Source organism: Rattus norvegicus, chromosome 1 (assembly GCF_021556685.1).
Source record: "Rattus norvegicus strain SHRSP/BbbUtx chromosome 1, alternate assembly SHRSP_T2T, whole genome shotgun sequence".
Taxonomy (NCBI): domain Eukaryota; kingdom Metazoa; phylum Chordata; class Mammalia; order Rodentia; family Muridae; genus Rattus; species Rattus norvegicus.
This window is the reverse complement of record NC_141534.1, coordinates 168811710-168839508: the sequence shown is the minus strand read 5'-3', so window position 1 is coordinate 168839508 and position 27799 is coordinate 168811710. Positions and strand designations below refer to the sequence as shown.

At 45.5% G+C, this 27799-nt stretch overlaps 1 protein-coding gene across 16 annotated transcripts; it reads right to left on the bottom strand.

The window, feature by feature from the left end:
- Anapc15 (anaphase promoting complex subunit 15) lies at positions 1-27137 on the bottom strand. Of its 16 annotated transcripts, none has more exons than XM_087657426.1 (6): positions 27092-27137; positions 2166-2250; positions 1913-2042; positions 951-1010; positions 517-654; positions 1-357 (listed from the first exon to the last, which is right to left on the bottom strand). In XM_087657426.1, the coding sequence occupies exons 2-6, from the start codon at positions 2186-2188 to the stop codon at positions 310-312; spliced, it is 399 nt and encodes a 132-aa protein (XP_087513552.1). In that variant the 5' UTR covers positions 2189-2250; positions 27092-27137; the 3' UTR covers positions 1-309. The 16 variants fall into 16 exon arrangements, with proteins under 16 accessions (XP_087513552.1, XP_087513608.1, XP_087513534.1 ...); XM_087657482.1 differs by having other exon boundaries at positions 2196-2250; XM_087657408.1 differs by lacking the exon at positions 27092-27137 and adding an exon at positions 2627-3573.
- Positions 27138-27799: the final 662 nt, after the last annotated feature.

The following is a 27799-nucleotide window of genomic DNA, read 5'->3' as shown; positions in this document are numbered from 1 at the left end:
TTGGGGAAAGAATCAGTCCTGTGTCTTTATTAAAGAGGGATAGAAAGGGACCACACCTGGCAACCAAGGAGTGAGTGAGGTACCAGCCAGGAAGGTGGGATGGGCTCAGGCTCTTGGGATTCAAGGGAAGACTGGTGGCCTGGAAGGGCCCAAGGAGACCTTGTCCTGGCAGCAGCTGACAAAGTGCCTAAGGGAAGCTTTAGGCACTATGGCCACAAGCTGGTTCTGCAGGCTGAGGGGCTGAGGCTGTGGATGCAAAATAGGCTGAGGTGGTCTGGAGTCAGTCTGAGGCCACCTTGGCTGCTCTACCTAGATCATCCACTGGTCCTGATCCTGTTCGTTGCCTTCCATGTCCACCTGAAGAGGAGGCTGGGTGTGGGTGGGGAGGGGCCTCAGGCAACCTCAGCCCAGATCCTGCCCCTGGGTACAGCCAGGGTTTCTGTGTGGCTTGGCAATAAATTAGATCAGGGGCAGGAGCCTAGGAACAAAGGCACTCACTCCCTACACCCCGCCTACCTCATTGACCTCTCCATCATCAGGTGACTCATTATAGTCATTCATCTCATCCATGTCCTGCATGTCCTCATCGTCTTCTGAATCCTCTTCACTGTCCTCGTCATCTTCATCATCCTCTTCTTCCTCGTCATCATAGTGCTGGGAGAGGAAAAAAGACTCTGTAGGTCTCAGGGCTACCTGGGCCAGGTCAAGAGCTGGCCTACATGGAGCCTCCTCCTTCCCAACCCTTGCCCGCCTTGAGTGTGGCAAGCTGCTGCATGACCTGAAGGACCTTAGTACTAACTAGGCACAATGCCTAGCCCTCGAGTTCTCACTTTCACTGTCTGCCCAGACTGAAAACCACAATTGTTCTGAGCCAAAAGCAAGGCCGTTAAAGTAAGGCCTTGTCCACTGGTCTTCACACAGCCCACCCACGGGACCACAGGACCACTCACCTCGGAGGCAGGCTTGCCGATGGGTACCAGGTTGTTGTCTTTCTCTGCGATGCTTTGGAGCTGTAGGCAAAGGAGTGTGGGGAAAAGTAGGGCCACGGCATAGGCAGAGCAGGTTAGGAGCACTGGACTGGCTCATTCTGCCCCTTACCAGACTCCCAATGTTGAAACAAAGCTTCTCCCCCGACCCCAGTTCTCAGGAGGATTCAATCTCCCTTTCTCTTGTCATCTGCTCCTTATAAAATAGATGGGCATATGTAAAGTCTTTTGGCCTCAGTGTTTTCATATAATTCTGGTGAGGGTGAAATGAGACACTCAGCCTAGAATATGGCATTGTGTGGGTCCTCATTAAGAGTTTAAATGATGGGCTGTAGAGATGGCTCAGTGGTTAAGAGCACTGACTGTGGAGTGGGTGGGGTGGGGACATCTTTGTGGAGAAGGAGGATGATTGCGGGGGAGGAGGAGGTATGAGATGTAGAACCCTGGGGGAAGGGACCAGGAGGGAAATAAAATCTGGAGTGTATAAATAAATAAATAAGCACTGACTGCTCTTCCAGAGGTCCTGAGTTGAAATCCCAGCAACCACATGGTGGCTCACAACCATCTGTAATGAGATCTGATGCCCTCTTCTGGTGTGTCTGAAGACAGCTACAGTGTACTTATATATAATTAATAAATAAATAAATAAATAAATAAATAAATCTTTAAAAAAAAAAAGAGTTTAAATGATTAAGTCCTGTGATGTACAGAAAAGCCTTTAGGCTGCCAGGAGCTTGCCATCTATCTAATCTAGCCCCAAAGTCCTAGGGTCCCTCAGCAAGTTAAGGTACCACAAAGTAAGACCTTTATCCCCAAGAACCCAGCTTGAGTATTCCCAACACAGTGACAAATGTTTTCCTAAGCAGTGTACGGCAAGGTCATATCCTAGGTGGTGCACCTCCATGCTTCGCTAGGTCCTCACTCACCCAGGCCTGATGCTGCTGCTCCTGCTGCTGCAGCTCTGTCTCCTCCACACAGGGTCGATCCAGATTAAACCACAGTGTCTCAGTCACACGAGGAAAGAGTGAAGGGAACAAGGTGGACATGGCTCCTAAGCTGAGGGAAAGGGTCACGTGAACACGTTTTGTTTTGAACCGATGCAGTTGTAATTTGATATAGGGATGGGGTGGAGCGGGAGGTAGCAGAGAAGCTGCCCTTCCCTCTTGAAATCAGACAGACCTGAGTTTGAGTCCTGGCTCCATCACTTACTAGCTGTTTGACTTTGGCCAATACACTTAACCTCTCTGGGCCTCAGTTTCCTCATCTGTAAGAATGGGGATAATTAAAATTATATCATCCTCAAAGTTATTATGACAAAAAATAATAAAATAATGAAAGCTGTATGCTGCTTGAGGAGAGAAGAGACTGGGAGCCAGAGACGGAATGTGACATTGTGATCATGTACAAAATCAGCGATAGTAGAGACCTAGTAAAATTCATTTTAAACACACAAACACACACACACACACCATAAAACTTATTTTTTGCTCTTTCACATACAACCAGTGCAAAATGTTTCAGACACGAACCACCTCTCTCGCCAACCAAACTACAGTACACACAACCAAGGATAAAAGATATCCTAGGAGGGTTGAGTAAATAGAAAAACAAACTAGTGTAAGAATGAATAATGAACTAACATGTAAGAGAAAAAAAATCAACTCTGTGGGCTGAAGCTGCTGACCAGGAAGGTAACCGAAAAGCTCAACTAAAACCCATCTGCTCACAAACCCAGTGACATGTTAGAGCTTGACTTCGGCCACACACTCGGTGGGGATTTAAAACATATATAAGGAAGGGATCCTGGCCCAGTAAAGTAGGAAGGGCACAGGAAAAAATAAATTAGGTGTCTACCTTGGTGTTTCCCCCTATTTTTAGTAAATGAGATAGGGTTTCACTATTTAGCCCTGACTGGCATGGAAGTCACAACATAGACCAGTCTAGTCCCAAACTCACAGAGATCAGCATGCCTCAGCTCCCGAATGCTGGGATTAAGGGCGTACACCAGCTACCACACCAGGCCCTACTCTAGCTTTGGTTCTAACTTAATTTGACCCACGCAGAACTAAACGCTGTTATTCCCTAAACCAAAGCCTCCCAGGTCCGTGTGACAGGAAAAAAAGCGTCCACCCCCATCCCAAAAGTACTGACAGATTTTGTATCCTAAAATCCTACCCACCACCGCCCATTCTTTGCTCATTATGATAATGACTGCAAGATTGACCAACAAGAAGGAGGCAGGGGCGGGTCTTCATCAGGATTTAGACCTTATAGGGATGCTAATCGCAAAATGCGCGCGGCCTGGCTGAAGCCAATTAACTGAAAGAAATGCTGGGTGACAGGAAGTGAAACCAATGCATGACGGAACATGTGTGATGGGTGGGGCTTAGACTCTAGGAAGCGGCCAATGAGTAGGATGTCGTTAAGAGTAAAAAAGGGGAAAATGAGCTGCTAGGGAGGCGAGTCAAAGGAACTAGGTTTCTCTGAAAGCCGGAAGAAAGAACAAGCAAGGAGACGACAGTAGTCTTGTTTCCGCACTTACCGCGCCAAGAGCCGGCAGCCGGCGGCGACCCGGAAGCGCTTCCCCAGACCTGAGCGGAAGAACCCACCAGAATCCGGGACTCACTAACGCATGCGTCTTCCGTCTCCTTTTGTTTCCCGCTTCAACTACCACACCGGAAGTGATGTTGACGTACCTTAGTTACGTACAGGTTGGGGGAGGACATTTATTTGCTCCGTCTACCTATCGGCCCCGCCTTGAGTTTCAAGGGCCTGGTTTCTGCAGGCTAGCCCCTCTCCAGCGTCCGTTTAGTCCCGCCCGCTTGTCACTAGGCGGTGTCTGAGTGTTAAATCTCTTCGAAATATAATGGTTTCCAGAAGTGTTCGCTTGTGAGGATCCTGTGTGTGCTGCGTTCCAGGAACATCTGTTCCCTTCTGTTCCTCTCAGACTCAGTTTCCTGTATGAATACATTCTTTTCTTTTTGAGAGGCTACCTTGAACACGCTAGACAGGCCTCTGACACGGAGCTACATCATATCCACAATATTTGCTTTTCTTTGTTGAGACAGGGTCTCACTGCGTATTCCTGACCGGCCTGAAACTCACTAGACCAGGTTGGCCTCGAAGTCAGAGATCTTCGGGCCTTGCCTCGTGCCGGTATAAAAACTGTATAACACCATGCTGGCCTCTTTTTATCTATTTAAAATTTTATTTTATGTGTATGAGTGTTTGGAAAGCGCGCGAGTGTGTGTGTGTGTGTGTGTGTGTGTGTGTGTATTTGCACCAGTTCGTGCCTGGTGCCTATAGAGGCAAGAAGCGGATCCCTGGAATCCAAGTGGAGTTAAAGATGGTTGTGAGCCAATCTATCAGTGCTGGGAATTGAACCTGGGTTCTTTGGAAGGGCAGCCAGTGCTTCATCTATCCACTACTTTGTTTTTTGTTTTGTTGTTGTTGTTGTTTGTTTGTTTTCTTTTTTGTTCGTTTGTTGAGACAGTGTTTCTCTGTGTAGCCTTGACTGTCCTGGAACTCACTCTGTAGACCAGGCTGGCCTGGCGCTGCCTCCTGAATGCCTGGATTAAAGGTGTGTGACACCACACCTGGCTTTTCTCATTTTTTATGTATGCGTTGGACAAAAAGTATTTGTGTGAAGTCTGTTTCAGGTTCTGATATAAGCTGGGTATAAATCTGTGAACATGTTAATTGCCCTCAGAATACATATAACAGCCTTGAGGAATCAGTCAGCAATTGGCCCCCACATTCTATTTCTGGGAAATTCAACTGCCCTCCTGAGGTGTATCCAGCCTGTCAGGACTAGCTGTCATACAAGTTTCATTCTTGTCTCAACTAGATGTATAAACTTTGGCAAGTCTGCTTGGGTTTGGTTTTGGTTTTGATTGTTGCTTTCCTCTTTTCACTGGTAATCTTCCTCAATGGTTCTTCTATCTTATTCTTTTTTTTTTTTTTTTTTTTCCGGAGCTGGGGACCGAACCCAGGGCCTTGCGCTTCCTAGGTAAGCGCTCTACCACTGAGCTAAATCCCCAGCCCCTCCTTCTATCTTATTCTTATTTGAAATCAGAAGTCCCTGCTAAGGCCAATCTGACTACCCAGGTTCTCCAGGAATTCTCTGTCTTTACTGGCTGGTTGCCTTAACCATCCAGTATTCATGTGGGTTCTGAGGATCCAAACTGCAGTCCTAGCTTCTTTTAGAATAAGCACTTTAACCCATAAGGCATCGCCCCAGGCCTGTAAATTCTTTGTCTACACTGTTTCTTCTTTAACTAGCATGGTAATCTGCCTAGTTTTCCTCCTGTCCTTGGCTATGGTGAAGAGTGGATGAGACAGAGCTGTTCCAGGGGTTCAGTATGTGGTTCCTATCAAGTCTTAATTTTATGCCCCAAGAGTTCAGCTTCAGCTTAAAATGTTTTTTTTTTTTCTTTTTTCTTTTTTTCGGAGCTGGGGACCGAACCCAGGGCCTTGCGCTTGCTAGGCAAGCGCTCTACCACTGAGCTAAATCCCCAACCCCCAGCTTAAAACGTTTTAAACTTTGGCAAGCTCTGCTTATTAAAATCCTAACACTCAGGAACCCGAGACAAGAGAATGTGAAGTTCAAGATTGGACTAGGCTGTATAGCAAATTCAATGCCAGCCTGAAATGTATAATACCCTGTCTTTCACAAAACCAAGTATAAATTTTAAAAATAAAAATAGGGCCAGTGAGATAGTTCAGTGGGTAAAGGCACTTGCTGACAAGCCTAACCCAAGTTCAATCCCTAGGACCCACATGGTCTGAGAGAGCTGCCCCTCACAAGTTGTCTTCTGACCTGCACAGACACACTGTAGCAGTTGTTTGCTGCCTTCCACACCAAGTAAATGTGAATCAGAAAAAAAAGTTAACTAGATGTAGTGAGAATATTGGTTTTTTAAAAAAAAACAGAAATATGATAAGAACATGTTTTTGTGGGGTTTTCAAGTATGGAAGGGTGGAAAGTGAAGTCCCCCTGCAGAGGCAGGCAGATTTCTGTTAGTTTGAAGCCAGGTAGGTTTACATAATGAGTTCCGGGACTGCTACATAGGGAAACCCTGTTTCAAAATATACATACATACAAGCATACATACATAACATACATACATAACATACAAACATACATACATACATACATACATACATACATACATACATACATAACATACAAACAAAAGACTGTCTCCAAAGGGAACAGAAAAACAGATTTTCACCAAAGTGTAAAATTTACCACTTGGAAATGTCCATTCTTTTTGTTCATCCCTCTAACAAATATTTATTGAGGGCTGGGCATGGGAACACGTGACTTTAAATCCAGCATTTGGAAGGCAGAGGTAGGAGAATGTCTATGAATTACAGGCCACATAAAGAGACCCTGTCCCAAAATAATAATAAAAAAGAACACACAAAACCAAATATATGTGCATCACTATTCAACAAATAGACCGTCCCTCCCTTCATTGTGGCTTCCATTCTAGTGAGAGAAACAATAAAGGAAACAAGTAATATGGATACCACTTTTAAGATTGCAGTAAATACTGAGAATAAAACACTGGGGGTAGGAGGATGCGATTTAGTTCAGTGATACCGCTCTTGCTAGGTTGGTCCTCTGCTCCAGAAAAAACAAAATTTATTGGGGTGGTATTTTAGGTGTGTGTGTGTGTGGGGGGATTGATGACAAGCAGATCAATGGGATGGCAACTTTTTGAGTAGTTGAGGAGTGGGGAGAGAAGAAGGGAGGGAGAAAAAGAGAGGGGTAGATAGATAGAGGATAGATAGTCGATAGATAGTAGATAGATACATAGACAAGTAGGTAGGTAAATAGGCAGGTAGATAGGTAGAGAACGAGAACCTCATGCCAAAGCCCTAGAAGAGCCTCAGCTCAGCGTCCCGTGCGATGAATACATAAATGAAGATGGAGAGGAATAGGGCCCAGATAGAGGCACCTTGCAGATAGGTCAAGTATGGATGCTGGCTTTTCTATTGCACAGGGAGCAAGTGAGGTGTTATGAGCAGAGGGTCCACACAATCTGCTTCATATTTTAACAGTTACTTTGTCTCTTTTAGGAAAACATTGGCAGTTGGAGAAATGGCTCAGTGGTTAAGAGCATTGACTGCTCTTCTACAGGTCCTTTTAAATTCCCAGCAACCACATGGTGGCTCACAACCATCTGTAATGCGATCTGATGCACTCTTTCTGGTGTGTCTGAAGACAGCTACAGTGTACTCATACATAAAATAAGTAAAATCTTAAAAAAAAAAAACTTGGAGAGCACAACAGCATGGGCAGGGAGACACCGTAGGAGCCTATCACAATAACCCAGATGTCTGGGGGCGGAGGAGATGGCCCAGCAATCAAGAGAATCTACTAAATCAAACTGGTGACATTCTAATTTTAATATTGGTTAACCTTAGCTCCTACAGGCTTGCTTAGAACTGAGGATAGCCTGAACGCCTGATCTTCCTAAGGACTGGGATTACATGTGTGTACTAGCATGGTGACGTTCGCTGAACTGTCCTGCGATTGGGAGAATGGTCGTATAGGAATCCATCGCATGGGCTCTCTCGTCTTTGGCATTACATTCATCAAAACGACTTTGTGAGAATTCTCATCAGCCTAGCCGTGCCTTATGTGGTCATCGGCAATACATTAAGTGGGGGTTGCACTGCTAAATGAACTGCACTTACAGAGGACCGAATAAACCATCCCTTCAGGTCCCAGAATCTATATTCATATTAAGAGGCTGGTAATCATTTGGAACTCCAGCTCAAAGACATTCAGTGCCCTCTTCTGGCCTTGCTAGGCACTGTATTTACATATACAAACCCATACAGAGGCGCACACTAATACTTTAAAATACTAGTACTAATAATTTAAAATAAAGCCAAGTCTAGTGCCACATGCCTTTAAACCCAGCATTCAAGAAGCAGAGACAGGCAGGTCTCTAGGATTTTGAAGCTAGCCTGATTTACATATCAAATTCAAAGACAACCAGGGATACGAAGTGAGATCCTGTCTCAAAATAAAATAAAGAAGCTGGAGGAATGGCTCTATAGTTAAGAACACTGGCTGCTCTTTAAGAGGAGCTAGTTCAATTTCCAGCATCCACATGGCTGCTCACAACTGTAACTCAGTTCCAGGGGACTCAACACCTTTATCTGACTTCCACGGGAACCAGGCATGCAAGCAAAACACTCATACACATAAGATAAAATAACTTAAAAAAAAGAGATAGAGGATGAGAAATGGATGAATCTTGAATAAGTTAGAAGTAGAGAAATCAGCTTAGCACGGTAGCACACATGTTTAATCCTAGCATTTGGAGACAGAGGCAGGCAGATCTCTGGGTTTAGCTAGCCTGGTCTACATAGCAAGCTCCAAGACAGCCAGGATTGCACAGAGATACCTTCTCTAAAAGAAAAAAAAAACAACCAAAAGTAGAGAAAGCAATGTTTGCTGCAGATACGGTATAGATTATAGGGCATCTGAGGAAGAAAGGAACCACAAAATTTTGACCCAAACAACAGGAAGACTGGTGTTGCCATGTTTTGAGGTTGAAGAGACTGAGGACACTCAGTGGGACACTCTTTGTGCAGTTTGAGATACACTTTATATTAGAGATTCTGAGGGAGCACAGAAACGTGTGGGTCTGCAGATCAATGGGAGAGCCGGGCTGGATATTTCATGCCTGACAGCTATGATATCTAAGCTACACAATGGGGCGAGGTCATCAAGAGTGGATAAAGGGGCTGGAGAGATGGCTCAGCGGTTAAGAGCACCGGGGCTGGGGATTTAGCTCAGTGGTAGAGCGCTTACCTAGGAAGTGCAAGGCCCTGGGTTCGGTCCCCAGCTCCGAAAAAAAAGAACCAAAAAAAAAAAAAAAAAAAAAAAAAGAGCACCAACTGCTCTTCCCGAGGTCCTGAGTTCAATTCCCAGCAACCACATGGTGGCTCACAACCATCTGTAATGGGGTTGGGTGTGTCTGAAGACAGCTACAGTGTGCTTATTATATACATTAAGTAAATAAATAAATCTTTAAAAAAAAAAGAGTGGATAAAGAAGGCGGAGAATAGTTCCCACCAATAATAAGTCATAAACCAAATAGATGAAAAAGGTGAACTGAGTGGTAACCTGGAAACAAGTTTGGAAAAATGTTTGAAAGTAGGATTTAGTGCTGGAGAGATGGCTCAGCGGTTAAGAGCACGGACTGCTCTTCCAGAGGTCCTGAGATTAAATCCCAACAACCACATGGTGGCTCACAACCATCTATAATGAGCTCTGATGCCCTCTTCTGGTGTGTCTGAAGACAGCTACAGTGTACTTATATAGAATAAATAAATAAATCTTTAAAAAAAATAAAGGAGGATTTAGTCTACTGTGGCCCAATTTTGTACAAAATCATGTTTCTGTCTTGTTGCCCCAGTAGACAGAAAGCTTCTAGAGGAAAAAGATGGAATGATCTCTGTGCCTCCAAGGCCATTCTGATTTTTAAAGATCTACTTATGTAATGATGAGCACACTGTCCCTGTCTTCAGGCACATCAGAAGATGGTTGTGAGCCACCATGTGGTTGCTGGGATTTGAACTCAGGACCTCTGAAAGAGCAGACAGTGCTCTTAACCACTGAGCCACTTCTCCAGCCCCCAGGCCATTCTTCTGGTTATTTCCCTTACTCTGCTATGATCATTGTCCCCAGGCGTCCTTCCTCTCTTCTTTATCTTCCCTCTATCTCAGACAGCCTTCCCCACTGACCATCCCAGCTCTGGACACGTGGATATTCCCTGGTAGTTTACAGTTTCTTTCCAAAGTCCCCAGTCAGGTTTAACAACTTATGGTTACTAATTCACCAGTGACATTTATTGAATGTCAGCTGAGTGCCAGACACATTGTTAGGCTCTGGAGAGAAAGATAGACAGTTTGAAAAGAAATCCTGCCCTAAAGAAAAAAAAATTCAGCCTAGTGGGGACTGAAATAGAAGAAAATGGTTAATGTTGAAATCAATATATGCAGAGGAGATTAGGAGAACACAGAAAATGGAGAGATGAATGAACTCTGGACAAAGTAAATTTATACTTTTTCTCTCTCTCCCAGAGGAGGAAATATTTAAATGGACCCTGAGGAGTCCATTTTGGTGAACAAGCAGGGGGGAAAAATGGAACAAAGAAGGATGACCAACAGCAGAGTTTGACGTGGGTTATATGCTTACAGGGTTGTGAGAATCTGCTTGGGCACACCGAGATAGGCAGGGATAGGGCAACAGTGCTAGGGAATTCAGATGGGGCAGGGCTTTGCTGGTGCTCATGGGAATAGGATGGAAAAGGCACTGGGCATTGAGGTCTTACATCGTCCTTATTGGTCTCTTTAAGGACCGCAAAGAGACCATGTCTCATCCCCAAGTTCCCATTTAATTTAATATCCTGACCATCTTTCCAGCTCTGAAAAATGGAAAGCAGGGTCAAGATGGCAATTTCCCCAAAAATAAACCCAGAGCCCTCGGGCTGGATGAAGCTTGTGACTCTACCCAGAGATGTTTGCAGGACCCAGGAAGGCCCGGGGCTAAGTGATGTGACTGCCCGGGCCTGCGAGTCTTGCTTACTCATTCCTCCCATTATCTTGGGAACAAGGCCAGTCTGAGAGCAGGTGACAGAGGAAACTGTGGCAGTCGCCATCTTTCATGCTTATAGAGGCTTCCACACTCACAGTCTCCCCATGGCTTCATCCTAACCCTGGGAATCCTGCTCCAAGTAAGCTCATAAGAAACCTAAGGCTAAGCCTGGCAGTTGTGGCATAAGCCTTTAAACCCAGCACTCCAGAGGGAGGCAGAGGCAAGTGGAACTCTGTGATTTGGAGATAAGCCTGGTCTGCAGAGGGAGTTTCAAGATAGCCAAGACCACACAGAGAAACCCTGTCTGGAAAAACCAAAAAGAAAACAAGAAACCTGAGGCCTAAACTGTTGGCACACGCCTTTAAACTCAGCACTAGGGAGACAGATTTCTTCGAGGATAAGGCCACCCTCATCTACATAGAGACCTCTGAGCCAACCCAAGCTACATGGTACAAACTGTATCTCAACATCAAAGAGAAGAAACCTGAGGGTCGGGAAACCAAGTGGCTGGCTCACTTGAGCTGAATCTACCATTTAAGACTGTTGGGCTGGGCTTACAGCACCGTTGGTAGAGTGCTTACTGAACACATGAAACCCTGAGCTTGATCCTGAGCGCAACAGAAAGTGAGTGTGATAACCGTGCTTCAAATCTCAGCACCCAGAAGGTAGAGGCAGGAGGATCAGAAATTCAAGGTCATCCTCCTCGGCTAAGTGCTGAGTTTGAGACCAGCCTGAGATGCAAGAGACCCAGTCTCAGAACAAAGAAAAGAATGTCACTCTTGAATTCATTTCACAAAACTGTCTTTTAATGTCTTTTTTTTTAAAAGGATTTATTTATTATATATGAGTACACTGTAGCTGTCTTCAGACACACCAGAAGAGGGCATCAGATCTCATTACAGATGGTTGTGAGCCACCATGTGGTTGCTGGGATTTGAACTCAGGACCTCTGGAAGAGCAGTCAGTGCTCTTAACCGCTGAGCCATCTCTCCAGCCCGTCTTTTAATGTCTTAAAAGTTACATTTGTCAGGCTGGAGAGATGGCTCAGCAGTTAAGAGTACTGGTCACAGGGTTGGGGATTTAGCTCAGTGGTAGAGCGCTTGCCTAGCAAGCGCAAGGCCCTGGGTTCGGTCCCAGCTCCGAAAAAAGAAAAAAAAAAAAAAAAGAGTACTGGTCACTCTTCCTAAAGTCCCGAGTTCAATTCCCAGCACCTACAGGTGGTGGCTCACAACCACGTGTAATGGGATCTGGTGTTCTCTTCTGGCATGCAGGCTTACACGCAGACAGAACACTCACGCATAAAAAATACATAGGTAAATTTTTAAAATTTGTTTTAAATATTTGTTTAGTGTGTATATGTGTTTGTGTGCACTCCTGCACGCTCACTTGGACGGAGGTTAGAGGACAACCTATGGGAGTTGGTTTTCTCCTCCCACTGTGTAGGTCCAGGGGAACAGATGTAGGTCTTTAGGCTGACAGTTAAGACTGTTTACCCACTGAACCATTTTTATCACCATGTTGTGCTTCATGATAAAGACCCACAGAGAGATCTGAGCTGAGTCCCGATTCCCTGGCAGTCTGCAGTCTTGTTGTGGATATAAAGCAGACCATCTGGGCTCCAAGGGCAGATATCTGAATGGTTCATCTCAATGTCTCCAGAACCTACAAAGTAGTCACTCAGTAAATGCTTGCATCGTGTCAGGTTTTTTCCTTTGGTCTAACGAATTGACTGTTCCATTGGTTCATGTGTTCGTGTCATAAATTCATGAGATGAATGCTATAATGAAGATCAGTTATGAAAGAGAAAAATGGGAATATCAGGAAGAGATGTGGAAGGGTCCTTGAAGGAAAGGAGACCTACAGGCTAAAAGTCAGGAGAGGACATTCCAGTCAAGAAAAGACAAGACCGGGGCTGGGGATTTAGCTCAGTGGTAGAGCGCTTACCTAGGAAACGCAAGGCCCTGGGTTTGGTCCCCAGCTCTGAAAAAAAAAAAAAAAAAAAAACCAAAAAAAAAAAAAAAAAAAAAGAAGAAGAAAAAGAAGAAAAAAGAAAAGAAAAGACAAGACCTTAAAGAATGTGGTACGCAGGGAATGGCATTGACTGAGGTCCTGCTGTGTTGTACCCATGGCAATGAGTGCTATGTGAGAATCAAGTCCAAGACATGATGCCCTGTCTTCAAAACATGGCACATAATCTTGTGGGAGTATAAGGAGACACTGAGAAAGGCATTTTGTTGTTCTTCTTCTTGTTGTTTGAGGCAGTGTTTCTCTATGCGGCTCTCAATGTCCTGGAATTCAATCTGTAAAGCAGGTTGGCCTCAAAGTCAGAGATCCACCCACCTATCCACCTATCTCTGCCTCTTGGGTGCTAGGATTAAAGGAGCGTACTAACACACTCGCTCGCGCGCGCGCACACACACACACACACACACACACACACGCACACGCACACGCACACGCACACACACACGCGCACATGCTCGCACACACACACGCACGCACACACACACACACGCACACATGCACACGCACACACACACACACAAGCTTTTTGATCAGAGGAGAGATAGTCTCAAAAGATAAAGATAGTTGGGAATCTGAGAGAAAGAGAGCAGAAACAACCATCCTGGGTAGGATGGAGTTGTGGGGAGTAAGGAGAATGCCAAGGCTGGACAGCAGTTATGACGAGAGATGATGTGGACAGCTGGGAGGTCCCACAGCGACGTTTGGCCCAGGAATGCACCATAGCTCAAAATAGGATTCCTTCCACATCCGGGTTTTTGAACACCTCATTGAGGACTCTCAGGGTTTGGCCTGTGCCTTAACCACATTTCCATTGCTGTAATAAATGCCACGCCCAAGGCAATTTGTAGGAGAAAGGTTATTTGGGGCTTAGAGTTCTAGAGGGATAAAAGTCCGTAATTTAACGTAGCATGGCAGGAAGCAGCCAGCACAGAAAGCTGAGTGCAGAGAAGAGATCTCATCTTCTACTACATGCATGGGGACGAGAAAGCAAACTGGAATCAGGGCAAGGCTATGAATTCTCAAACCCACCCCAGGGAACATAATTTTTCCGGCCAGGGTGTAACATCTCCTCTAATGATACCACCAAGTGGGAAGCCAATGTTCAAATATTCTAGCCTATGGGGGGCAATTCTCACTCAAACCATCACATATAGATTTTAATGTGGGTGGATGAGTTGGAAGGGATCTGTTAAGATTCACTTCTGATTCCTGAGAGAATGCCAGCCTCAGGAAGGGAGCTCTCACTGGCTTCTCTTTTCATGGTGGGTTTGCATATATTTGCTTACCACAGTCAAGCTTTCTTCTCACCAAAACAGACAAAAGTAAGAAGGGAGCCCTTCTGTGTTGGAAGCAAACTTACACACACTTGAACACATACCTTCATCACATCGGGATAGCAGGTGGGACAAACACTAACCCTAAGATGTCTGTCTGTGTCCCAATCCTAGATCCTTCGAATGTGCTTAGATTACAAAAGATACTCTGTACAGACATTAAAGTAAAGGACCTTGGCAAGCGTGGTGACATCCTCCAGTAATCAGCACTCAGAACGATGAGGTAAGAAAGGCTAACCTGTGCTATATAGGGAATTATACGTTAACAAGCTTTGCAGATCCTGTCCTGAAAATAAAAAGTAAAGAAGATAAAAGGGAGAAGGAAAGATGTCTTAGCAGTTAAGAAGACCATTTTGTTTTCTTGCCAAGGATCCTGGGTCCACTTACAACATCTGCATAGGCTCATAACTCTCTAACTCAAACACCGGGCAATCCAGTACTGTCTTCTGACATACACACATGCAAGGAAAACACTCACAGACATAAAATAAAATGTAAAAAATAGATAAAAGAGCTTGAGATGAGGACGCTGTTTGAGATTATGCCAGCAGGTGAGTCTTGCAAGCCAGGGAACCCTTCCAATCTGTTACCAGGAAAGAGGATGTCAGGGAGATGCCCCATTGCTGACTTGGAGACGGGAGGAGGGGCAATGAGCTAACAAATGAAAGTGGCCTCCAGAAGTTGAAAAGAATCACGGAAGTAAAGTTTCCCTGAGAACCTCCATCAAGCAACAGGGATCTATCTGAACACACACTGGTTTTAGCCCATAGACAGACCCATATTGTAGTTCTAGCCCATGGAACTGTAAATTGTGTTGTTTTCAGCCATAAGCTTTGTGGTAGTTTGTCATGGCGCCAAAAAGAAAATAATAATAATACACAACAAAAGAAAAAAGTCAATACACATACAGCAAGCATGTGGTGTCTCCTGTATCCCACTGTCATGTACTCACATGACACCAGCAGGAAGGTCCAGAGACCTCAGCGAGAACTAACTGGAAACTGGAAAACAAACAAACAAGGCTTCAGGGTGTGTTGGGTGTAGTCTGTAGTGCTGAGACTGTCTCCTGGTCAGCTAAAGAAAACAGATGGACCAGCTAGATGGTTCAGAAGGTAGTGGCACCTGGTTACCAAAGGGCAGCACTGTCCTTTGACAAGTGACTCATTGATATAAGCTTCCAGGAGTTGTTGGACTCAGAGACAGAAAAATGAAAGCAGCCAGGGATTCGGGAGGGTTCAGTGAGGAAATAGTCTTTCTGTTTGTTTTATTGAGACAGGGTTTCTTTGTATATCCCTAGCTGCTCTAGAACTCACTCTGTAGACCATGCTGGCCTCAAACTCAAAGATGTGTCTGCCTCTGCCTCCCATGTGCTGGAGTGAAAGAAGTGGTACGCATTAGTTTTTAAAGGAAGGCAAAGTTTCAGTTTGTGATGATGAAAATTCCAGGAGATAACTGGACTAACAGTTCACGACACGAGGATGTACTTAATGCTGCTAAATCCTGTTTTTAAAAATTCAAAGGGGCTGGGGATTTAGCTCAGTGGTAGAGCGCTTACCTAGGAAGCGCAAGGCCCTGGGTTCGGTCCCCAGCTCCGAAAAAAAGAACCAAAAAAAAAAATAAATAAAAATTCAAGAATAGGGGTTGGGGATTTAGCTCAGTGGTAGAGCGCTTGCCTAGCAAGTGCAAGGCCCTGGGTTCGGTCCCCAGCTCCGAAAAAAAGAAAAGGGGAAAAAAAAGGAAAAAAAAATTCAAGAATAAGGCTAGGTGTGCTGGCATATAAGCTTACTGACTGTAGGATCGCCTTGAATGAGTAGCTAGTCAGGGCTACACAGTTTGAGCTTTAGACCAGCCTAATCTAGGTAGCAAGACCGTGTCTCAGAGACAAGACAAGTCAGGGCTGAAGAGACTGTTCTGTGGTTAAGATCACTGGCCGCTCTTCTAGAGTTCTAGATTCATTTCTCAGCAGCTACATAGTAGCTCACAGACGAGTAGCTCTATTTCTAGGGTTCTGTCTTTTGGTCTCCACTGACACCAGGCACTCACATGGTACACAGATATACCTGCAGGCCAAATACCCATATACATTAAAAATAAAGAAAATAGGGCTGGAGAGATGGCTCAGCGGTTAAGAGCACCCAACTACTCTTCCAGAGGTCCTGAGTTCAATTCCCAGCAACCACACGGTGGCTCACAACCATCTGTAAAGAGATCCGATGCCCTTTTCTGGTGTATCTGAAGACAGCTATAGTGTACTTATATATAATAAATGAGTAAATCTTTAAAAAAAATAAAGAAAGAAAATAAAAAAGGGCGAAATGTAAACGTTTGTATTGTCTATATTTTACCACAATAAGATTCCCAGACAGCTGTAGAGTAATGTAGGGCATGTGTGACAGTGTCACCAGACAGAACTGACAAGGTTGAGTGAGCTCAGACCCAGGGAATCTCAAAGATCTGAGACGGGTAGAAGTGGAGCCACTCCCTACCTGTCTGTGTGGCTGCTCTGGAATAGGCAACCACACCACGCCACGCCACGCCACGCCACGCCACGCCACTGAAGACCGTGGGCACTGAGTTCCGCAGCATAACACCTGGAGACTCCCGTGGAAGGCTTTCTCCCGATCAGCCCCTCAGGTTCTCTCCACACTTTGCTCTTCGTCAGACTGATTCCACTCGTCTTAGGCTCTGCCTCTCCTCTCTGCCTGGTGCGCAGATGCCCCAAGGGAAAAGGTAGACCTGGTACCCCGTTCCTGACTCCTAGGGGTACCCAGAGAGGCCAGGAACACAGCATTCATCCCAGACTCTGCTGTGTCCCCTTCTGGTCTGGCAAAGGAACACATGGGCTGTGGATCCTGTTCTAGACTTTGGTTTATCTCCCTCCATCCCCAACCCCGCCCCCAGCGGTGTGCCCACTGGGTAGCTCCGGTTGAAGAATAGGTTCAGGGGGAGCACACAGCCAACCTTCTGCTGTGGTATCGCTGAGATCTCCAGCTCTACATCTTCATCTGACTCTCCATGATCTGACTCTCTCACTGATTGCCAGGGTAAGAGCTGAAATCCTCACCTCGAACCAGCTAGCCCTGATTTTCTTTCTCCCCCAACCCCTGTGGAAGTAGTTTATTGAGGATGTTGGAGATGGAGACAAAGGAGGGGAAAGTGAGAGAAAAAGAAGAAAAAAAGAGAGCACTGGCCTTGATTTTCAATCCGTCCGCATGTGAATTTAACCTCTCCATGATATACCCCAACAAGCCTCAGTTCTTCAGACCCAGTAAAACCCTTTAGGCCTTGCTCAAGACACCTCCTTGATGCTTCCTAGTATACCATGCTTTAGTGTGCCTATCACTCCAATCTCTTGTTTGTGACTGTTTGTTTTTGACGGGTCTGGTGTCTATCGGTGTTCTGAACTTTCCTGTCCTCCACCCCTCCTGTCCTGCCCTCCCTATGGGTTTTTCTGTGTGGCCCTGGCTATCCTGGAATGCACTCCATAGGACAGGCTGACCTCAAATTCAGAGATCTGTCTGCTTCTGCTTCCCAAGTGCAGGAACTAGAGGTATGCACCTCCACCACCAGGCTCCAACCTGTTGTTTTATTTCACTGTGCCCTGGATGACCTGGAACTCACTATGTGAGAAAGGCTAACCTCAAATTCATAGCAGTCTCTCTGCCTCAGGCCCCTAAGTGCTACCACACCCAGCTGCCAGCCTCATGAGTCCCTTTAAGAACCTCTGTGGGTCTAGAGGAGCCAAGGATGCTTCCAAGATTCCAACCTTACAGAACAAGGTTGTGCCAAAACCTGGACCTGAGGTGCTATTGGGAGTATCGTGTAGATGGAGGACTCATTCTTTAGGCCCCTGGAAGGACTCTGACCTCTGAGTATCCCTGAGATTCCCTGTGGGGTACACAGGCTGTGGAAAGCAAAAGATCTGGGTTTCTAAAAGTCCAATGACCATTGCCTCTGTCCCGTTACTGTCTACCTCTGACTGTGTCTCCCAGGGCAAAACAAATGAACAGGACCCTCAGATTCCTCGGCCACTGCTTCTGCTTTTAGAGACAGCCACATGGGGTTCGCAGACCAGAATTGCTTGGAGCAGGATGAGTGCACTAAACACCAAGCACTATAAGACCAGGCGAAGTTAGAGTGGCCTCCAGAAGAGGAACGGAGTGATCGTGACAGGGAGGAAGTCAGGGGGGTTGATAAGTCAGCTTAGGGAAGGGCACAGGAAAGCAGGATATGAGCCCAAAATGTCATTTCCCAGATGCCAACAAATATGAAGTAGTATAGGGCCATATATCAAGCCTCACTGGGGCGAGCACTGTCTTCATACCCCGTCACCGAATATGACCTGAGGGCCTACCCAGCAGGTGGGTGGCAGTGTTCACTTACACTGTGAGAAAAGAGGTCTAGAGTGGGGACAAGAACATGTGGGAATTGAGGAGATGAAATGGGGAATCTTTCCTAGCCTTATTTATGTGTCAGAGCTCAAAGGCAGGTCTAAGGGGAGACACGTCCCTCAAGATACAGCAGGGGAATTGGGTGCCCCACCTCCGTTAGACACTGAAGAGACTACAAGTCAGACTTCCTATGAAGAAGCTAGGCCTTGGAGAAGTATTAACATTTTCCAGGAAGACAGGAGGAAAGGGAAGCTGGGCAGAGGACAGCATATATACAGGTCATGGGTGCCAGAGAACAGTGGCCAGCTTGGTGTGGCTAGAGCCAGGGCGGAAGGGGGAGGGGAAGTGGGGGGGCTGAGCTTCACATTTAGGATTCCAGAAGCTGCTCTGAGCGGCTGAGCTTCGGTCTGAACCCAGGGCCCAGAAGAGATGCAGAGCTTTGTCCCCGTAGCACTGCTCAGAGAGAGACCATGGCTGTGGCGTGGGCAGGTTCCAGAGGCATGACCCTCTGATAGGGAAGTTCACTCTGTGTTGACCCAGTCACTTCTGGCATTTCGTCTCCATCTCCTTTCCCTCCATCTTTTTCTCCTTGTTGAGACAGGATCTTGCTGTCTACCATTGGCTAACCTGAAGGTTGCTACTTAGGCCAGGGTGCCCTCAATTGTGTGAGGATCCTCCTGCATCAGCCTCCATGGAGGTTATCCATGGAGGTACGTTCCTCCATGTCTCATATGCTGCCTTAAAAATAGTGTTCCTGTGAAAAACTATATATGAAAATGCATCATTTTGAGGCTGGTCATGTGGCCCAGCAGGCACTAACTAGTCTTCAAGCCTGACAGACTTAAGTCTGATCCTGGGACCCCACGTGGCAGAAGGAAAAAATGGACTCCTGAAAGCTGTTCTCTGAGCCCCACATGAGGGTTGCAGCTCTGAAGGGAAGTATCTTGGCAGTTGGGAGCCAATCGATACCAAAAGGTCACACTACACAGCAGATTTCATACAATGCTCATGGATGAATAACCCAGCTGAAGGCAGGCTTTACATAGGGCTTCTTGGGGGCGGTGGTTCAGGGTGGATTGGTGATTGGTGGAATTTTGTGACCTGATCTTGGGGCAAACTCTGAGATTGGTGGGATTTTGTGCTCAGGGATTGGTGGGGTTTGTAAGCTTTTTCACCTGGAAATAGGCTCAGACTTTTCCCCTACACTCTACATACATGAAATGACATGCCTGTGTCTATACATACATGCAACATGTGTGCATGCACACACATCCATAAATAAACTTCTTAAATCTGTTTAGGGCCTGGAGGGATGTCTCAGTGGTTAAGAGTAATGGGGGCTCTTCTCTAGGACCCAAGTTCAATTCTTAGCTCCTACCTTGCATTTCACAACCATCTACAACTCTGGATCCAGAGGAGTTGATGTCCTCTTCCAGCATCCCATGCATATTAAGAAAATAATTTTAATTAAAACCTTTTTGTTGTTGTTGTTTTGTTTTTCAAGACAGGGTTTCTCTGTGTAGCCATGGTCTACTCACTCTGTAGACCAGGCTGGCCTGGAACTCACAGAGATTCCCCTGCCTCCACCTCTTGAGTGCTTGCTGGGATTAAAGGCGTGTGCCATCACTGCACAGCTAATAAAATAAATTAATTTTAAAAGCTGTTCAGAAGCAATGATTTCTACATATTGTTGCTCAACTGTCACCAGCAGATGTTTCCAAAACGCCTTCATCCTCCCAGACTGAAACCCAAGTCCTGTACCCACACCTCCTGTCCCCTCTGGAGTCCTTCCTCTTTGCCAAGAAATGGTGCAGACACAGACCTTGGAGAGAGAGAAATGACTATAACTGAGTGACATAGCCTAAACCAGAGCACCACCCCTTCCCTCCAGTCTGTCCTATAGTCCAGGAGTATTTTCCATTATATTAAATAAGCTCCTATAGAGGCAGATTCCCCAACCCTGGCTGGCATGTGTGGTTTGCATATGGTTTTTTAGGGTCATGAGAGTTGTCGTGGTCAGGGAGGAAAATGAGAAGATGTGGAGAGCCTGAAAATCTGCCGTATATCAGCCAGCCTGGGTGGGGACCAGCTTTGTTTGCAGAGGGGAAGGTCTGGTCTCATTTCATAGATTTCCTTACAGTTTCTCCTGTGTCTGGAAAAATTAGGGGCTAGAGTATTCATCTCTGGGATCGTCACCAATTGACTCATGCTCACTCAGGTCTTCTGAGTCCTCGCCTAGAGTGACTTACAGAGAAACCTCTAGCACTTCCACTGTGGCTGTGAATACTGATAGTCAGCTTGACAAGATGGAGAACCACCTAGGAGACAAGCCTGTGGACATGTAGGAGAGGGACTTTCGATTTTGGGTAGAAAGGCCCATCTGCATGTGGGCAGCACTTGTCCATGGGTTGGACTCCTAGAAGAATTCAAAGGAGAAAGTGGCGGGTGTTGGTGGCACATGCCTTTAATTCCAGCATTCAGGAGGCAGAGGTAATTGGATCTCTGCATTTGAAGTGAACCTGGTCTACAAAGTGAGTTCCAACATAGCCAGGGCTACACAGAGAAACCCTGCCGAAGGGGAGGAAGAGGAAGAGGAAGATGAAGAGGGGGAGGAAAAACATGCCTTTGTGTGTGTGTGTGTGTGTGTGTGTGTGTGTGGTGGGAGGGTTATAGGATCAGGGAGAGAAATAGAATAATAACCAAAACACAGACCAATTAATAAAGTGGAAGATCAATTGAAGATGATTCTTGATATCAAACTTGAGTCTCAACACACGTGTATCCACCCCAAGCAAACAATCATATATCTACATGTGAGAAACACACACACGTGCGCACACACACACACACACACACACACACACATGAAAAAAAAGAAAAAAAAAACAAGCAAACACCAACAAAATAGCAAGAAAACTTAACCAACCATGAAGACGTGGTCTTGATATATGTGCATATCTGTATATTCTAAGCCTTTAACTTACTCCATCCCTTGACTGGTCTTGCAATTGCAATCCTCCTGCTTCTCCAATACTGAGATTAAAAGAATGTGGCATTGCAGGGAGGTGGTGTTGTACACCTTTGATCCCAGCAATAAGGATGCAGAAGCAGGTAGATCTCTGTGAGTTCCAGGACAGCCAGAGACACAGAGAAAACCCCAAAAAGTCAACCAACCAACCAAACAAACACACAAACAATAATGAAAAAAGAATTACCCACCATGCCCAGCTCTCCGCATGTACCTTATGTCTTATAATTTGGGAATGACAGGCTTGGGAACATAAAGTTCTTCAACACTGGTACAGAGGCCCAAGGAGGCTGGATAGTTCCACTCTGGAAGTCACTGACAAGCAGGCGGTCAATACCAGGACCTTGAACATCCCAGCACCCACCTCAGTTGGCTCTGAAACTCCAGGTCCAGGGAATATGAAGTTTTCTGCTGGCTTCTACCGGCACTAAATGCATGTGGCACACATACATACTCAGGCACAAATACGCATGCACATACAATAAATAAATTAATATATACTCCTAAATATTCATCAGGGACCAGCAAGATGTCACGGCAGGTGAAAGCAATTTGCTGCTACTAAGCCTGATGTCCTGAGTTGGATCTCTAGGACCCACATGGTGGAAGGAAGATACTGATTCCCTCCCACAAGTTGTTCTCTGTCCTCTGTTAGCTGTGGCATATTGTATGTACACACACACACACACACACACACACACACACACACACACACACACACACTTCTTCTACATACCCATACTCATATTAACCAAATACATGTTTTTAAAAATTGTTTTTAATGTTTTAATGTCCATCAGGCCCCCAGGCATCGTGGCACATGCCTACAGTTCCCTCACTCACGAGGCAGAAGCAGGCAGTTGTTTCTCTGTGAGTCCAAGGCCAGCCTGGTCTACATAGTGATTTCCAAACTGGCAGAGTTACATGGTGTGATGGTTTGTATATGCTCGGCCTTGGGGTGGCACTGTTAAAAGGTGTGGCCCTGTTGGAGTAGGTGTGTCACTGTGGGTGTGGGCTCTCAGACCCTCATCCTAGCTGCCTGGAAGTCAGTATTCTGCTAGCAGCCTCCAGATGAAGAAGTAGAACTCTCAGCTCCTCCTGCACTATGCCTGACTGGATGTTGCCATGTTCCTGCCTTGACAATATTGGACTAAATCTCTGAACCTCTAAGCCAGCCCCAATTAAATTTTTGTCCTTATAAGAGTTGCCTTGGTCATGGTGTCTGTTCACAGCAGTAAAACCCTAACTAAGACACATGGTGAGGCCACCCAAACAAACGACAGGAACAACAAAAAGTATCCATCAGGAAGCCCATCAGATAGTAAAATGTGCAGGTGAGAGCTGCTGTTAACTGTCTATAGTTCTTACCTTACCACACAGTTATTACAAAGGAGAAGACAGTACTAGGGAAACCTGATCCCAAGAAAAGATCAGTTAACCTTCCCAGGCAAGAGAAAATCCAGACTCCATGTGTTCCCCATTAGAATGGACCAGATACACAATGATACTTAGGGGTATCCGTGCCAACTTCCAATTGACAATGAAGAAAGAGAAGCCCAAGGGAAGTGAGCATCAACAACATGACAATCCTCTGCTTTTCAGTGACACCAGAGTCACAGAAGAACCTTGTTCCCTCAGATATGCATCAACAGAGACTGAAATCAACGGGCTGTGTACCCCAGGATAACTGTATGTCTAGTTAGACTGCATTAGATTTAGACAGAAAGATATATCTACCAGCAAGCACAGGGCCTGCACCAGGTCCTCTGCATACAGCTTCCGGTTTAGTATCTATGGGACTGCTGAGGGAAGGAATAAATGGGTCTGATTCTTGTGCCTTCCTTTGGGCACTTTTGCTTCTGTTGGTTTGTCGTGTCCAACTCCTAAGTGATAGGTTTTGTTTTATCTTATTATAATTAGTTTGTTATTTTTTTAAAAAAATGAATAAATGAATGAATGAATCAATCAATCAATTAATCGGTACCTAACCACTACGATAAAGGTTAACTACTGAGCTGTCATTTACACCTGCTGGGAAAGGGAGAATCAGCTTTCTCCAATACCGTGACACTGGGTACATCACTCCAGCACAACAGGCCTCGTGCTCGGGAGTAGCTGACCAACACGTAATGGACTCCATGGGTTTTTGTGTGTGCTTTTATTTGGTTACTGTTTGGTGGGGTTGGGGATTGCTGTTTGAGCAGCTGTTTTTCTTTTGGGTGTGGCTTTATTTTGTTTTCTTGGTTTAGAGAAGTTTTGTTGTTATGTTGGGTTTTTGTTCTTCAAGAAAAACTTAAAAGGTGGGAGGAGGGAGTTGCAGATTTGGCTCAGTGGTAGATCGCTTGCCTAGCAAGCGCAAGGCCCTGGGTTCGGTCCCCAGCTCCGAAAAAAAGAAAAGGAAAAAAAAAGAAGGTGGGAGGAGGGGAGGATCTGGAAGGACTTGTGGGAGGGAAAGAATGTAATAAAAAGACTATTAAAAAAGAAAGATATATCTATTGTCTCTCTGTCTGTCTATCTATCTATCTATCTATCTATCTATCTATCTATCTATCTATCATCTATCTATCTGAGTCAGGGTCTCCTGTAGCCCAGTGTCTTAGTTGGGGTTATCATTGTTTCGACAGAACATCATGACCTAAGGAGCTTGGGGAGGAAAGGGTTTATTTGGCTTCCATATCTTTGTTCATTCCTGAAATCAGGACAGAAACTCAAACAAGTCAGGAACAAGTAAGGAATGCCACAAAAGTTACAGCATACAAGAGACCTCATGTAAGAGATCTACTGGGGGTGCATTGTATCACAGAAGGCTGCCTCGAGCAGAATGAAAAAGAGGCAGGCTATGAAGGCACAGGTTTTATAAGGGATACGGAGAATGCGCCTGTGCACCATGTCCACATCGTGACAATGAGGCTGCTGGGGCCGAGTAACTGAAGGCAGGTCGGTTCTGGAATATGTGGGTCTCAGTCTACCAACATGTACCACCATCCTTAGCATAGAAACTGTTAGGGTCCAATAACTGCTGAAGGAGGACCCAAGATCCAAACAGAAAGCAAAGGCAAAGAGAGTTTATTCCGCAGAAATCACCAGCATACACGGGCTAGCATTCATCAGCATGGAGATAAGCAAAGGGGTTCACAGATCCCCTTTTTATGCAGGGCTGGGGGAATTTTCCAGGAGAATTAGGTAACTTCTAATATGATTGGTAAGGGCAAAGCCATCAGTAAAATTTTGATTGGCTGCTATGTTAGTTTCATTATATTCGGTGAGACCTTGCAGAGTTTCAGAAACCAGCTCAGGTCTGGCCTTGTTATCTCCTTCAGCTCCCTGTCCTAGGAGCTGACTCAGCTCCAGACCGATCCTCCCTACTTCAGGGCCATCAACGACTAAAGGCCCATTGTCGGTGGCTCCTTCTGAGTATGCTTCCCAGGGAGTTGAAATGTTTATTCCCAAGGTCTCTGGACCTCTCAAAACAATGTTACTATAAATAATAAAACACACAGCAAATGAAAACTATACTGACTGAGTCTTTGGGGATTTTGGCTCAGGAAACAAGGCCTTGTTTTCAGTCCTCGGTTTTAGGGGAAAAAAAAAGAAATAAAATTACACGGAGTGCAGGGGATGTGGCTCAAGTGATGAATGCTTGTTTGATAAGCATGGCCTCGGCCTTGGGTTTTCTCCCCAGCGTTGCATATTCTGAACATGGTGTATAAAACTAGATATATGGAACCATGAAAAAGAGGGGGGTGGGGCACTGGGATGCCTTTTCCTTTCCTTCCTGTCAGATTTATAGTAAATCAAGGGTTTCTGCAGTAGTGTGTTGTGTTGATGAGCCTGAGGAAAGGTAAATATTTTGATGTTTGGGCTATACGGATAACCATCCTAAAGCTATAACTACCAAAAGTGTATGTCTCACCTGACAATCCTCTTCTGGAACCCACTTTCTAACACTGAACTCTTCCTGCCGCCTATGCAGAACTTACAACTCTTAGCCTCAAACTCTCTAGTAACTGAAACTACAGACATGATTTCTAATATATTGCCTTTTTCCTTCCCAGACAGGGTCTTGCTGTGGCTGGTCTTGAACCTGTGGAGAATCTTACTGCCTTTGACTCCCAACTGCTGGAATTTACAGATGTTACTTTTCAAACCCTAGGACAAATAGCTGGGGTGCTTATTTAACATATCAAAGCAGACCTGGATGCGAGATTCTCCCAGCATCCCTCAGTCTCTACCTGTTACATACAAATGTGGTTAGCATTCTTCGTCCTCTCTCTACCACTGCTCCAACTCTCCATTTCAGGGGCTGGGCTGTCCTTCCCCCAGAGGGTCTTCCTTATATAATATACAATCCAATCTAATCCAGCCTTTACCCTCCTGGTCTCTTGGTCTAGCTCCCATCCTTCCTACCTTCCTACCCCATCACATGACTCAGGGTCAAGTCCACTCTGGACTCTTCCAGATGTCCCTGCCTCCTAGCTATGCTTGGTCTCTTCTCTCTCTCTCTCTCTCTCTCTCTCTCTCTCTCTCTCTCTCTCTCCCTCTTTCCTTCTCTTCCCTCCTCTTCCTCCTCCTCTTCTTCCTCCTCCTCCTTCTTCTTCTTCAGTGTGTGTGTGTGTGAGTGTGTGTGTGTGTGTGTGTGTGTGTGTGTGTGTGTGTGTGTTTCCATACAGGGTCTCTCTGGCTGGCCTTAAACTCATTCTGTAAACCAGGCTGTCCCAGAACTCAGAGATCCACCTGCCTCTGCCTCCCCAGTGCTGGCATTGAAGGGGTGCACCACCAGTGCCTGGTTTATGCAATAAACCTCCTCCACCATAAGAACAGTCATGTCTTTTCCTTTTTATTTCTTTTTTACATCCATCTGGTGCAGAAACCCAAGACTGGTCTTGACCTTTCCTTAGTTTTTCTTTTCTTTCAACAAGTATGTGCCACTATGCCCAGCTTCTCTTGAGGACTCTTAATGCATTCCTGTAGTACCTTCTAAAACACAAACTGTCAGTGGTGTTGGAAATTGCCTACCACCATTTAGGCTCCATGTTAAGTGATTCCCTTTTCTATCTCCAAATTAAGCTCTGCTCACACATCCCAATCTTGGAGTCCCTTCTAGCTGTTCCCTCTCTGTGCCTAAATGGTCTTTATTTGTCCCTGCAGGCCATCTTGACCTTGAGGTAGTTTGAATGAAATATTTCCCATAGTCTAAGCTTTTTGAATACTTGATCCTGTAGGCTTAGATCTTTCTAAAACCTACTTTAATCCGGGTTTTTTGTTTTTTTTTTTTTAACATTTTAACCTCCCTTATAGTTCATTGACCAAAGGTAGGGGAGAAAGATGGTTACTAGGACAAGGAGGTTGTGGACCTGTTTAGAAGTAGTTCTTCGAGGCAAATTCAATCTTTGTTGTCAGTATATTAGCAGTCTCGTTCAAACAGAAAACACCAATCATGAATCAGTAGCAGCGACTTGATCCAGCAGAACCCGAAAGCTCAGCCAAATATGCAAAGAGTCAGTGGAATCAGCAAGAATCAGCCAGAATACCACCAGAAGTTTTTGGTACTTTTCTCTCTACCAAGTGAAGACCAACAAAACATTGCAAGGTGTAGCAATGCAAGAGCATCCCTTCACTGTCTGAGGGGTTCTATTTATACTCCTTCCAAATATCCCATTTCCTCTCAAGAGTTTGCTTCAGCAAAACATTCTCTCACGTACCTGTTTTAGCAAAACATCCTCTCAACCAGACGGCTTCCAGAAAAACATCATGTGCCCTCTAAGAAGACAGCTTCCAGAAAAAGATCACGTGCCCCAGTTGAGTTTCCAAAGAAACCAGAAATTTCACTTCATGATCTCAAGTTGGTGACTGTTTGGAGAGGCTTAGGGGGTGTGGCCTTGATAGAGGAAATATGCCACTTGGGGCGGGGCTTTAAGAGTTGTCACTTACACCATTTAGAGCTCGATCTTGCCCTTCCCTCTCTCCCTCTTCCTGTTTGCAGTTTAAGGCGTGAGCTCTCAGCTCTCAACTTCTACCTTCAGCGTCCATGTCTGTCTGCTTCCACACTCCCCCAGGGCAATGGTAAGGACTTCTTATCCCTCTGCAGCTGTAAGCCCCAAACAAATCCTTCTGTCTCTAAGTTGCCTTGTTTTATCACAACAGAAAGTTAACAAAGACAGACCTCAACCTACAGTAGCCCACTGAAACAACTTCACCAACAGTCTAAGGAAGCCACCCGCTCTAGTCTCTGAGAAGAGATGTCATTCTTTATCCTTGCTCCCCACCTCTCAAAAATGTGCACATCTGAAGCAGGCAAGAAACAATGCCATTTTATCACAGAGAAGAGGTGCTGGGGAGTTAAGGAATCCAGGTTCATCCTGTCAGCGATGGGACACAAACGATAGTCTCGGCTTAATTGACAGGAAGTG

Excerpts from the sequence above, each read along its gene's own strand:
- Anapc15 (XM_087657511.1), bottom strand. The coding sequence starts at position 2,250 with ATGAGGAAACTGAGGCCCAGAGAGGTTAAGTGTATTGGCCAAAGTCAA. Across the intron at positions 655-950 it reads TCGGCAAGCCTGCCTCCGAG|CACTATGATGACGAGGAAGA; the intron begins GTGAGTGGTCCT and ends TTCCTCTCCCAG. Across the intron at positions 358-516 it reads ATGATGGAGAGGTCAATGAG|GTGGACATGGAAGGCAACGA; the intron begins GTAGGCGGGGTG and ends CCTCCTCTTCAG.